A 14,179-nucleotide genomic window follows, 5' to 3' on the forward strand; every position below is an offset into this window, starting at 1 on the left:
AGCAACATTAAATGCTAAATGGAAGTAACTGTTTATTTTCATTGTCTTGTGTGTTGCCTCTAAATTCTTAAAATAAAAACTGCTTTTAGATGTCTTGCTTCCCCTTTGCTATGTCTGCTAATACATTTGCAAATTCTGATGCAGAAAAGATATTTCTGTTAAAGTGGACTTTGCCTACAACTGGCATGTTTAACTACTGTTTTCTCTGCCAAGCTTGCTGTTAACCTTCTTAAACATTCTTACCATTTTCCTGCCTGAGCTCTTTTTAGAACTGTCTGAAGAACTGTCAATGCGGTCTATGATTCATTCTGTCATATTGTATGTAGATGCTGTACACACTTCAGTGCAAGGTATTTCATTAGATCAGTGTATAGAAACATGTAAATGCTGCATGCTAAAACCTATATATAATACGCAAAGCTGACAATGGTAAAACTCAAATTCATTTGGGATCTAGTGTTTCTCATAAACCTCTCTTTACTGGTAGAAACTGCATTAAGTAGGCATTCTAGTCACCTATGGCATGCATCTACATAGCTGTTCAGTGTCTGCAGCTTTGAAATCTCCCTGCTCTCCTTGCTTGAACTGTGAGCTTGCTTGGCCTCTGACTGCCAAGGATCATGTAGGTGCCTCCCCAGAAGCTAAGGGGCCTCTAATAGGTGCAGCATCTATGCAATCTGAGTGGGGGTTGCAGATGGGAATATGTTGACCCAAACAAGAATCAAGGAAAGGCAATGGGGCAGTCTAGAGGCTTTTTCCTCTCTCCTTCCCTCAAGTAAGGAGCTAAAGGCTCCCCCAGTTAACAAGTGGAGATGGATTAAAGCTACCTAGACTCTGCTTTGGGATCAGAAATGCCACCTGGTGGTAAAATTGGAAGCAAAACATGGAGGTGCAGGTAGGCCAGCCCCCACCATGGGATTGAGAAGTAACAGCTGTTGAAGGGCACTTCCTTCAGTGCCATGTTAAACAAAGGAGGAGTGGTATAGCAAGTTCCATAGGTCTAGGACATAGCAGATAAGCAAGCTGCTGATGCTGCTTTCTCTAACAAGAGAAGAAACTGATATGCCTGTGAAGACCATCACACATGTTGGTTAGAGCCAACCTTGGGTCTGCATGGAACTACCTTCTGGAGAAACCATGTACATGCCAACAGGGGAGAAGGTGATGACAAAATTAAGCAGACATTAAACCCCTTGTTATAGCAGACTGTGTCTGATACCTGCTCTAATCTTGGTATTCATGCCTAATGGCAGTTTGTAAATACTAATTTTTAGCACTGAACAGGAAACTAGATAGAATGCGAAGTGGTACATTAATGCTACTGTTTAAGTTGTAGAGTCAGGAAACGCAAACTTTTCAAAACATAAAACTTAGTCTTGGGTACTCTCTTTAAAGAGCGCTCGGTCAAATCTTAAAGGTCGATTGGTTGTCTCGAAAAAGTGTTCAGAGAATATTTGCTTCACATTAAGCTCATAACTCAAAAATGGCCACATGTATCTTCCTCAAATTTTGCTTAAAAAAATCACTTTTTCACAGAGAGAATGTAAATTTTAGCAACCAAGACTTAGGATGAAAAAGAAATTTCAGTTTTAACTATCCTTCAGCCTTTGGATGCATCCGATGAAGTGAGCTGTAGCTCACGAAAGCTTATGCTCAAATAAATTGGTTAGTCTAAGGTGCCACTAGTACTCCTTTTCTTTATAGTAAAAGAGAAAAATCTTAAAGTCTCTTCAGAGGTGGGCTGTCTATGTTGAAAGTCATGTACCCTATCACCGCAATATAAACAAAGTTCCCCAAATGATCTTAGCTGTCAATTGTAAAGCACCTAAAATATTTGGAACTGATTCTGGGCTTTCTCTAACCTACAAAACTCAGTCATACTATGGGTGTCAGAATACACCTTTTCTGTAATCCATTCCATTCACAGAACATAAGCCATATACACCTTTTCCTGCATCAGCAGCATGATTTTATTACATAACTTAATATAGAGAATACATGATGGCTTTTATATAAGTCTGTTTTGTGGGCCCCATCAAGGAAAGAATGCTGGGTCTCAACAGGAAGCTGGCTATTTCCCTTTCCAATGTTTCTAATGTTGGTTTCTATCTACTGCTGGCTTACAAAGTCTGACTCTAAAGCCATGACACTTCTGTTAGTAAAGCTAGTGCTTGCTTATCCTATCCCTCATGCAGGAGTAATTTTTGGTGGGGTGGATTCTAAATTTATGGGGTAAAGGAGGAAATAGACCCCCCCCCCGCCCCGGAAGCTAGCTCACTCTCGCCTTTTTTGTTTTTGTTTTTCTGTTTTTTAAAAGGTATCTGACTAAACTTATTACTCTATAATAAACCAGTCTTGGGTCAATGGACTATTTGCCACAGATATGTACAAATTGCACAATAGTCATTACTTTATTAATGCTGCTTCAACTTAGCACATGGAAATTCCTTCCACCTCTATGTGTCTACACACACTAATGCTAGTTCAGAAGTATATCCTCAAGGTGTACTGCTATAAATTTACAAAGTACTCTAATGATAGTTTGTGCAGTCTACCTACAACTTACTGTGTTTGCAAACTGCACCATTTTCTACACAGATTTTATATTCTGTAAAAACACACTTTTCCCTGCCAATTCCATATGTATTTGACCAGGGAACTACTCCCTAACACTGCATTATATGTAGCTTCAGTAGAAAATTTTCCCAATTTTTCAGAAGTGATTCTAGCTGATGTCAATGGGAGTTGCAGTTTGCTCCATTGTTAGGGTTAATCAGCCTTAGCGTAATAAAAACAATAACATTTTAAAGGTGAAGCTCAGACTGTGTGTGTGTTTTGAGAGCTCTTTGTACCCTTGAAGTTTTTTGAGGTCTCCAAACTCTCAACGTTTTGTCTTCAGGAGCATTTCTTCATACTTTTGTGAGGAAGGCAGTGCAGAAAATCAGTTTTACTTTTTTGGCTTCCTTTCTCTACTTCCCTCTGCACACACATTTGACTTCCCAATATACCTTCTCTTCTAACCCTTAAGCTGCCATTGTGTCAAATCAGAAGCAGATTTGGGGAAGGAAAACCTTCAGCATATGGTGGAAAGGCATTAGGTGCCACTTACTTAAAGAAGCAGCGGTCAGTTGCTTGTGGCAGAGGTGTGGACAGTTTACACAACCCAAGAAACTCCTGGTTTCTCTCTGCATCTGGCAGATGGGTGTATCTGTAGGATGTAAGATTGTTGGGCCAGCTAAGGTGTAAAATTGAGGATGGTTGAGTGTCAGGTAGTTATTTTTGTGCACTAGGCATCACAAAGTTTTACCATCACTGCAGCAGATTGGGAACCTGAACAGAGCACAAATCAGCGTCAAGCCATTCATGTTCTGGCTTACTGAAAGTCGAGACAATGTACACCCTGTCTGGAAGTCTAAGGAAGATACTATCTGTAGTACTGTTCAAACATGTAGCTTCCAGGTTTTGGGATCACCTTTAAAGGCCAAACTTCAAAATATTGCGTAATGTAAGGATTTAAGGCTTACTAAACCAGCCAAAATCTCCCACAGAGTTTTGAAAGTTACTTCTTGATATGTATAATTTATTAATATTTTTGCTTTCAAGAGCAATACAGTGATACTTATTTTTCTTTTTATAGGTTCCATTAGAAGTGCAGGTAAAGGTGATGCAATAGAGCAAAAGAAAATTGAAGAAATGCAACAGAACATTTTAGAAAAAGAGGCAGAAATATTAGCATTACAGGAAAGAAGTGAATCCCTAGACTGTCAATTAGCTATACTTAAAGAAAAACTTTCAAATGAAAAAAGGGAAAAAGAAGGGTTCAATAGACAGATGGCAAACTTGTGCCTCGAGCTATCTTCTTCAAAAGAAAGGGCTTCTGGTTTGAGTGAGGAGCTCCAGCAGTGTCAGGCTAGTTATGGGAAAATAGCTTCTGAATTAGACACACAGAAAGTTATAAATAAAGAGCAAGAAGAGAAGATTAAACAACTGACTACAGAGGTAGAAGCCTCTAGTCAGAATATTATAGTCAAAGTGTCACAAATAAAAGCAATGCAGACAAAGATAGATGAGTTGCATAAACTTGATTTAGAATCTCATATTGTAGATGTTGATCTGGTCAATCTAAAGGATTTTTTGGAAGATTCTCAAAAAGATAAACCAGGGAAAATTCAAATGCATTCCTTAAACACACAGTGCCAGACATCTAATATTGCAGATGTCAGGCGAGAGAGCTCTTTTCATTGCAGTATTGAGGGCATTTGGAAAGAGTGCAAGCAAATTATTAAGGCCTCCTCCCAAAAAAGTAATCAGATCCAAGAACTCCTTCAACAAGTTGAAAATTTACAAAAGAGCATCAGTGAGGTTGGGAGTGAGAACAATCAACTAAAAATACAATTGGATGACCTTACAAATCAGGGTAATTTGTCCATAAAGGAAAAGGAAAACCTTGTTAATCAGTTACAAGAACAATTACAGGAAAAAATCTGTGAGTCTGAAAAACGTGTGGCTGAAGATAGAAGTGCAATTACCCATCTTGAGAAACAAAGTGCCAGCCACAAGGAGAAAATAAAAGAGCTTGAATGCCTCTTGGAGGCTTATAGGGCTAAAGATGACAATGCAGCCAGGTTAGAACAAATACTTAAGGAAAAAGAATCTATCATTTTAAAGATGGAAATGGATATAAAAGACCTGGAAAAGAAATGTATGAATTCAGAAATAAAAATCAAAGAATTAAATGATCAGGAAACAAAACTGAAGGAGGAAGTCATACAGTTGAAGAATAACTTGAAAACTACTGAACATTCACTTCAGGAAAAGGAGAGAGAAGAAGAAGAATCAAAAAAAGTTACAGAACAGTAAGTACAGCATTGAATAGACACTTGAGATGAAATCTAAGATGAGACTAGTTTGAATGTGCATCTGCTCAGTTCCAAATAACACTCAGATACTTATCCAGATTAAACTGCTAAGAAGTGGTTTAGATACTAAAATTTATCTTTGAAAATCATTTGTACACATTACTGGCTATTTTTTCTCTTTGTTTAATTGTATATCTTGATAATGTATAAAACCCAGTAAGTAAATTCCTACCTGTAGCATCAGTACATGGAAGGAAACATGAGTACAAATTAGACATTGCAATTAAACTTGTCATTAACAGTAAAAGCAATCCATTTTACAAGGTAATACTTGTACCAGGTGTACTAACTTCTTTTCGATAAGGAACTATTTCTAACTTCTCCAAATTTTCTACAATGTACCTACCTTGTGTAGTAAATTAGGTTTTTGGGGTTGGGGTTTTTTCCCCCCTCTAAAAGTCAGAGTAGAATATCTTCTCAGGTGGAGATTGTCTGTCTGATCAGGTTTTTTGCACTTTATCATAATGCATCTTTTTGCCATAATTATCAGTTATTTCTAACTAAATTATATCTCCACTAGTGAAATGGACATAGATGCTTAATGATTTTTCAGGCTAAGTAAATATGGTACAATCATGAGTATTTATTTTATTCACTTTATCCACCAGATTCAAATGTTTTCTAGAAAAGAGCTTGTGTTTAAGGGACTCTCAGAATATGAATAAGGGGAGCCTGGTATGTTTAGGGTCTCCTGCATCAGTTTGTTGAATGCCATACAGTGGAGTATACCCAATTATTGTATTAGTACACTTGTGTGCGATCTTTCAGTGAACTAAAGTAGTTCCTATGTTAAAATGGCCTCTACATATGGAACTCTGTTAAATATTCATCTACCATTTACTTCTTGTATGGAAACCAGAGGCAAGAAAAACTTTTATATAAACCTACCTGTTAGAAATCCTGATACTAGATAACCTTTTTGGAGTAGCAGGTGCAAATGTTGGAGCAGAAGCTTCATATACGGCAATCTTTTAAAGCAGATAACTTGACATGGGTCCAAAATATTAAAATGTTAATAGTTGTTATGTGATAACAGCAGTTTTTGGTAAACAGTTGGATAACTTGGTGATGGATGTAGTATGAAAACTTAAACAGGAAATGAGTGTAGGAGAGTGGAACCAGCCTGGCATAATTGCACTCCCTTTACCTGACCTTAGAGGAGGAGAACGAAGGTAAGACAAAATTATGCTAATCCTCAGATGGCTGAGGCAGTGGTGCTATCAGGAAGGCTTTGGAATGTTTGACCACTGGGAGGCTTTCACGGACAAAGGACTGTTCTTTCCCACCTGAGTAGGGAGGGAAATAGACTTCAGGGATGGAGGTCAGCACAACTGATTTAAAAGAGCTTTAAACTAGGAATCTGGGGGAGGTGGTTGGGAGATGCTCATGTCATCTCCACACCTGATTCTAATATTGACCAGGAGAAAAATCAAGAAAGAGACTATAGCAATGGAGAAAAGAACAGCAGTGTGTAGGAGAATGGACATTAAGAGGAAAGAGAGTTCTAATGAAGTTAACAGGTAGGCGATAGTGGCAGTAGAATGACTACCTAATCGGGTGAGGAATCTGGGTAAAGCCAAGCAGACAAAACTAAGATGTTTGTACACCAATGCAAGGAGCCTGGGTAACAAAATGGAGGAACTAGAACTACTGGTGCAGGAAGTGAACCCAAATATTATAGAGCTAACAGAAACATAGTGAAATAGTACTCATGACTGGAGTACAGGTATTGAAGGGTAGGTACTATTCAGGAAAGATCGAAATAATGTAAAGGTGGTAGAGTAGCATTGTATATTAATGATACAATTAATATACAAAAAAATTAGAAGTGATGGAATACATAAAGTAGTCTGTTTGGATCAAAATGACTTTGGGGAAGAAGGCTACCAGAGGCTCACCTGGGATAGTTTTTGGAGTATAGTACAGACCCCCCAGGATCCAATCTGGATATGGGTAAAGCCATTCAAAAAATATTTTTAATGAAATAAATACTCCTGGGAATTGTGAGATTATGAGAATCTTTAACCTCCCAGATATAGTTCAAGAAAAAGTGCTATTAATAATAGTAGGGCCCAAATTTTCCTTGATGTGGTAGCTGACAGATTTCTTCATCAGATAGTTGCCAAACCAACAAGAGTTGATGCCATTTTAGATATGGTATTGGTGAGTAGTGAGGACCTCATAGAAGATGGACAAGGAACTTGTAAAGGGGAGACTACAAGGGTCATACTGAAAGGTGAACTGTTAGGCTGGAGGGAGGTTACTAGAGGTGTTCCTCAGGGATCAGTCTTGGAACCAATCCTATTTAACAATTTTATTAATGACCTTTGTACAAAAAGTGGAAGTGTGCTAATAAAATTTTCAGATGACAAAGTTGGGAGGTCTTGCCAATATGGAGGAGGACCAGAATACCATACAAGAAGATCTGGATGACCTTGAAAACTAGAGTAATAGAAATTGGGTTAAATTTAGTAGTTCAAAGTGTGCGGTCTTACACTTGGGGACTAACAACAACAAATTTTGCTATAAGCTTGGGACTTTCCAGTTGGAAGCTCCAGAGGAAGAGAGAGACCTGGGTGTATTGACTGATCACAGGATGACTATGAGTCATCAATGCGATGTGACCATGAAAAAGGCTAATGCAATCCTAGGTCAGGTATTTCCAATGGAGCCAGGGAACTGCTAGTACCATTATGCAAAGCACTGATGAGACCTCATCTGGAACAGTGTGTGTAATTGTGATCTGCCATGTTTAAGAAAGACTAATTCAAACTGGAACAGGTGCAGAGAAGGGCTACTAGGATGATCCGAGGAATGGAAAACCTACCTTATGAGAGAAGACTCAAAGAGCTAGTCTCACCAAAAGAAGGCTGAAGGGAGATACGATTGCTCCCTATAAATACATCAAAGGGAGAAATACCAGGGAGGGAGAGAAGTTATTTAAGTGAAGCACCAATGTGGACCCCAGAACAAATAGATATAAACTGTCCATCAACAAATTTAGGCTTGAAATTAAACGAAAGTTTCTAACCATCAGAGGAGTGAAGTTCTGGAACAGCCTTCCAACCGGAGCGGGGGGGGGGCAAAAACCTAACTGTCTTCAAGACTTGAATTTGATAAATTTATGGAGGGGATGGTATGATGAGACTGCCTATAGTGGCATGTAGCTGATCTGCGACAGCTAATAGTAAATATCCCCAAAGGCCAGTGGTGAGACACTGGATGGGGAGGGCTCTGAGTTACTACAGAGAATTCTTTCCCAGGTGTTTGGCCATTGGTTCTTGCTGAAATGCTCATGGTCCAACTGACTGCAATATTTGGGGTTGGGAAGGAATTTTCTTTTGGTCAGATTGGCAGAGACCCTGGAGATTGTTCGCCTTTCACTGCACTTGGGGCATTGGTCACTTGCAGGTGTAAACTAGAGTAAAAGGTGGATTCTCTGTAACTTGAAGTCTTTAAATCATGATTTGAGGACTTCAGTAACTCAGCCAGTGGTTAGGGGTCTATTAAAAGAGAGGGGGTGTGAGGTTCTGTGGCCTGCAGGGTACTGAAAGTCAGACTATGTGATCATGATGGTCCTATCTGGCTTTCAAATCTGAGTCTACTCATGTTGAGTAAGTAGCACCTTACTGATCAAGTAGTTCCATTTAAATCAAAGGGGCTTATGAAGTATAAAATACTACTTAATATAAGGATGACAGAATTGAGTCCTAAGTTTGTAAAATGCTGAAAGGCCTCTTCCCTAATTAAGTCACAGAGTAGAAGTTCCATTTTATATGTTTTTGTTTGCATTTATATTTATGGAACATTAAAGGAACGCTCTAAGGTAGCTTTGTTCCAAAGTTTAGGGCTTTTTGAGTTTTAAAAAAAAAAGTTTAAAACCTAATAGAAATGTGTCCTTTAAACAAACACACACACACACACACTCTCTGAAGATTTTGAATTAAACATTACTTTGCAGCTTACAACTCCTTCCTCTATAATAGTTTCTTTTAACTTCCTTAATGATATTTAATCCTTCCTCCTCTTTCCCACCTTCCTCCTCCAGGTTAAATAAAGAACTCTCTGAGAGTTCTGCCTTCATACAGCGGCTAGAAATGGATTGTCAGAGGAAAGATGAGGAGTATACAGATCTGAAAGAAAAGCTAGCTGATGCTAAGAAACAAATTGAGCAAGTACAGAAAGAGGTCTGTAATCATAAGAAGAAACATGTTTCTTTTGCAGATTAAATGTAGGGCTCTGCTAATCAAATATTTTCTCTTAAATATATCTTTGGTTATATGAATTGTTAAAGCATTTAATATTAAAACAATATTTTTAACTTCTTTAGATTTAGAATTCTGAACCTAGAGTAAAAGTGAACCTGAAAACTATTGATACAAAACCTATAAACTACTGAGAAGACTACAGTAACTCATATTTTGACATGTAGATATTGAAAAGAAAAACAGTCTTGCTAGTAGTATGTTTGCCATGGGTTCAAGATGACTTGAAAATAATGGCAAATCTGAGAAGAACTTTCCAGACTAATCTAATCATGTGTCACTCTGGACTATGTTGTTTTACAGGACTAACTTTGGGACTTTCCGTTTCTTAAACTGATGGAAACCAGACTGTCTCTGAAGATAACACATTGATTGGCCTTTTGGGGGGAGGCAAAGGTTTATCAGAAAGGGAGAGTGCTAATTTTGTTTCTCTTGTGGTTAAAAATTAAGGTTACAAATTCCATTGATCTGTGAAAGGAAATGAAAGAGAATAACTTCTAGTTGTATTAGTGACTAATATGTAACTACCAAGCAGTAGCATAATTAAAATGGAATGCTTACTGCAAGTAATAGCCGTTTTGCATTTTAAATAGAGGCTATAGTGTGGAGTCTTGCACTAGAGGTTAATTACATGTATTGCTGCCTGCCCAGGATAACAGCGCTTCTTGTCCTTCATCTAACCAGCATCCTAAATATTTAATGCTGAACCACTTATGAAGCGTCAGGAAAGGCTTGAGATCAAATGTCAACCAAAGCCTCTTTTTAAAACTCTACCATTTAAAATTAAAAGATTAGCTTCTTAGTTCTATACATATAGCTGAAATTTTTGCTTGACAAAGCTACCTGCATTGATATCAGTTGAATACAGTAAATCTTCCCATTCAGCGATTAGACCTCTTTCTTAATTAAGATGAAAATGTAATATATTGCACCTGCATTTTTCAGAATAATGGAGAATTGTCTAATTATTTGAAAGCTTGTCATGTAATCATATTAAATACTATTCGTAAATACAATCCATTTATGCCATCTAAAACCAAACCAACATAGGACAATTAACTGTGGACTTTTGCTCATCCTTTTATGACACTGTCTGCTTTGCAGGTGTGCACAATGCGTTCCAAGGAGAAATTATTGAGAAGCAAAGTTAATGAACATGAGAAAACTAAAAACCAGTTTGCTGAGGAACTAGATATGAAACAGCGGACAATCCAGCAACTTAAAAAGGTATTTTGAACATTTCTTAAGTTTTATAAACGACTTGATATGCCCTCCATTTGTCATTCGCTAATTATCAGTTTCTAATGATATAAGAAGGTTTCTAAGCAGTAAGGCAGTCACAGGAAATAGGGTAAAATAGAACTAACCATGCTAAAATTAACTTAACGGACAAGAACATTTTTAAGGACCTTCTCATAATAGTGCCTCATCAAATTGCCTTTGAGAGAACTAAGTGTTCAGTACATATATAGGTGAATGAGCAAGGCCTGATCTGCAAATATTCTTATTCTGGCTTGAAGCATCTGGATAAATAGTTGAAGTGCCTCAGTTTACACCTTCTCTTTTTCACCAGTAGACTGGCTGTGAGAATGCTCCTCTTTGGTAGATGGAAAAGCTACATATTCCAGATTTCTTCACTTTTAAGTATCAGCTTATTATTTAATAAAGCTCTGAGTGAGACTTTCCAGACTCTTACCAAATGCCAGTGTGCATCTTTGTTTTCAAACATATTAGTACTAATTTCCTTTTGATATACTACTTAGGAACTATTGGGTAATGAGCAGATAGAAGAAATCTCAAAACAATACCAGAATGCATGTAAAGGTAAGCAATAACCATTTTTGTTCATATCCTGTCATGAAATGGCAGCATAATGGGTTCTTGTTGTGTAAATAATTTTCTTAAAGGGTTTTAATATGTTCAAATATTAAAAATATTGTTTGGATGGAACAAATTCCAAACCTAGTATTTAAAACATTCAGATAATGAGCTGCTGTTTTGTTTAGCTCATGTCAGTTGGTCTATTAGAAAGCAAGAAGTTGATGCAAAGGATATAAATCCCAAACTCTATCTCCAAAAATAAAATGAAAAAGGATTGTGGGCTTGCTATACCCACACTTACAACGTTTTAAAAGTCTGAGAAAGTGTGAGAGCCGCCATTTTAATAAAATCTCAAGGATTAAAATGCTGACTGGTTAATGATAGTTAAGGCTGCAATTTTGTCACGGAAGTCACAAAATCTGTGACTTCCAAAGACCTTTGACTTCAGCCAGTGCTGGCTGGGAGCTGCAGGGGGCAAGGGGAAGCCCCACAGCTCCCCCACGGCTCCTGGCCACCACGGGAGGCATGGGGAATCCGCCACACCCGGGCACTGCAGGCTACAGGGCGGGCCCCACAGCAGGGAGAATCCACGGAGCTCCCAGCTGCTGCGGGTGGCAAGAGGGACCCCCGCCGCTCCCAGCCACCGCCAGCTGCAGAGGGGATCCCTGCCACCGTGAGAGGCAAGAGGGACCCTCGGAGCTCCCGGCTACTGTGGGTGGCTGGAGCTCCCAGCCCCTCCACCCCCCAGTTGCCCAGCCTACCAATTTTGTCTTGGGTATTTTTAGTACAAGTCATGGACAGGTCAGGGCTTCTGTGAATTTTTCATTATTGCCTGTGACTTGTACTAAAAATAACCGTGACAAAAACTGAGCCTTAATGATAGTCACATGTGACCTTGATGAATGTACCTCAGTTGAACAGTGGTTACCCTCTCATATAGTATTGGAAAAAGACACTCACAAGGAAACTTTCAAATGACTAAATGCTCTTCCTCCAGATCTCCTTTTGGGATAAGCCCGTTGCTGCTGGTAGATTGTATTTTAGTTTTTTGTTACTCTTGTGGGTGGGGATACCCAAGTGTGAGAACTTTGGCCATCAGAGTATAAATGTGTTCTTGTACTTTGTAACACAGCTTTGGATCCAAAGCTTTTAATGGGCACACTAAATTGGGGGGAATGGTGGGGAGAAGAAGGAGCCTCCTTTTTAAATCTATTCTTAAATCTCCAGATCTGCGTGCAAAAGAGAAAATAATTGAAGACATGCGACTGACATTAGAGGAACAGGAACAGACTCAGCTGGAACAAGATCAAGTGCTAGAGGCCAAATTAGAAGAGACTGAGAAATTAGTTTCTGGTAAACTACCTATCTAAAGTATGAGCAAAAACATACTTTTTAGATGCTTAGGAACACTTCACCACTTTTATCATTGAGTTTGTAACTATTATATTGGACCAAATCCAAAACACCATTGGAGTTTTGTTTAAAGACTGCAGGATTTGGCCTAGTGGTGGCTTTTCTGCCATATCTTCGCTTTGGCATTAGTTGTGACTGATAAATGTGGGAGCTGTACTACAAGAAGGGTGTAAATGTGGTAAGCTTGAAATTGATGCAAACCACATTATTTCTTCTTGTATTCTGACTAGAATTGGAAGAATGGAAGCAGAAATATAAAGAGCTGGAGAAGAGTAATAGCGAGTGTCAACAAAAAATAAACAAACATGAGGACAAAAACATAGATGCAGTTAGTGGAGAACTAATCAGTCTGCAAGAAAGACTTAAGGTAAAATTTGGTGACTTAATTTTAAACACAGAGCATTAAATTTAAAGCAGGCAAGTAGCTGTATCACCTCTTTCTTCTTTGAGTGATTGCTCATCTGCGTGCTCGCCATGTTCAACGGTGCCGGAAGTTTTTCCTCTCTCAGTACCCGTAGGGGAATGCCCCTAGCCACCCCTGGAGTGGCACTTCTATGGGGCAGTTTAAGGGGTGCTGTGTGCTCCCCCCCACATTCAGTTTCTTCTTGCCACCAGTGAAGGTGCTTTGGAACTGCTCTGCTGTAGCTTTCCCTGTTTGGACTTTGTTTAGTTCGTAGTTAGTTAGTAACTGTAGTTTAAAAAAAAAAAGGAGGTGGGGGGGGAATAAGAAGTATAGTTAGAAGTATGTCCAGGTCAGGGTATGCCCCGCACCCTGGGCTTTAAGTCATGCAACACTTGTAAAAGACCTATGCCTGTGAGTGATCCGTATGCTGACTGTTCATGCTGTCTGGGGGAAACCCACCTCAGCGACTGCTGCAAAATTTGCAGATCTTGTAAGCCTCGGACCAAGAAGGAGCGGGACATCCGGCTCCGAGCCATTTTGATGGAGTCGGCCCTGACCCGAACACCTCTGCACCGCTCCGAGTCAGCACCGAGCACTGCAGGATCAGTGTGCAGCAACCCAATGGTGCCTTCCACCAGTCAACACCGACACGGGACACTATAACATGATGAAGAAGAGGTCTTCTCCGTCAAAGCACCGGGGCAAGGCTGGGGGCGAGACTAGACCCGCGTTGGGCAGCTCTCGATCCCCATTGACCTTGCGGCCTCCGATTCAAGTTGAGCGGAGTAGCCCAGCCTTCTCCGAGCCAACCTCCCCGGATGCCAGTGGCCACATTCAGGTGCCCTCCATGCTGGAGGCCCTGCAGGCAGCTCAAGACTATGTCAAGGTTATGTCTCTCTACCAGTATCGGTTGCACCGACATCAGCGGCTCCCCGGTCCAGAGCCAAACCGGCGCTTGGACCTCCGCAGTCGCCGCCCGGATGGTACTGTTCACAGTCGAGGGAAGATTTCCAAAGCCGCTCTCCACACAGTGAACATCCCACTTGCAGCCCGCACCAGTCCCCATCGACCCCCACCAGGTTGTCTGGCTAGGTGCCAAGCAGCAGGGGATCCAGGCACCGCTCTGCCTCAAGGGATCGCAGATCTCGCAATCACAATGTGCCCTGCCAGGACCAGGACAGATGGCACCGGAGGTCGCTGACTCCGAGAAGCTATCATAGCCCTTCGCGGTACCAACGTTGATGCCGCTCTCGCTCTTTGTCCTGGTCGAGGTCCCCACCACAGCACCGCTCCCGCAGCCCAAGGTATAGATTGCTGGGAACCAGCCATCGCAGATCCGCCCGTCGGAGCTGTTCACG

At 40.1% G+C, this 14,179-nt stretch overlaps 1 protein-coding gene across 1 annotated transcript in view; it reads left to right on the forward strand.

Annotated features, from left to right (window-relative positions):
- KIF20B (kinesin family member 20B) overlaps window positions 1-14,179 on the forward strand; it is a 68,735-nt gene that overhangs the window by 31,917 nt on the left and 22,639 nt on the right. The window contains exons 19-24 of the mRNA XM_077822741.1: window positions 3,638-4,856; window positions 8,968-9,106; window positions 10,289-10,411; window positions 10,948-11,008; window positions 12,233-12,358; window positions 12,649-12,785. Of these exons, the coding sequence (XP_077678867.1) occupies window positions 3,638-4,856; window positions 8,968-9,106; window positions 10,289-10,411; window positions 10,948-11,008; window positions 12,233-12,358; window positions 12,649-12,785 (1,805 nt within the window). The remainder of the gene's footprint in view (window positions 1-3,637; window positions 4,857-8,967; window positions 9,107-10,288; window positions 10,412-10,947; window positions 11,009-12,232; window positions 12,359-12,648; window positions 12,786-14,179) is intronic.

Source organism: Eretmochelys imbricata, chromosome 7 (genome assembly GCF_965152235.1).
Source record: "Eretmochelys imbricata isolate rEreImb1 chromosome 7, rEreImb1.hap1, whole genome shotgun sequence".
NCBI lineage: Eukaryota > Metazoa > Chordata > Testudines > Cheloniidae > Eretmochelys > Eretmochelys imbricata.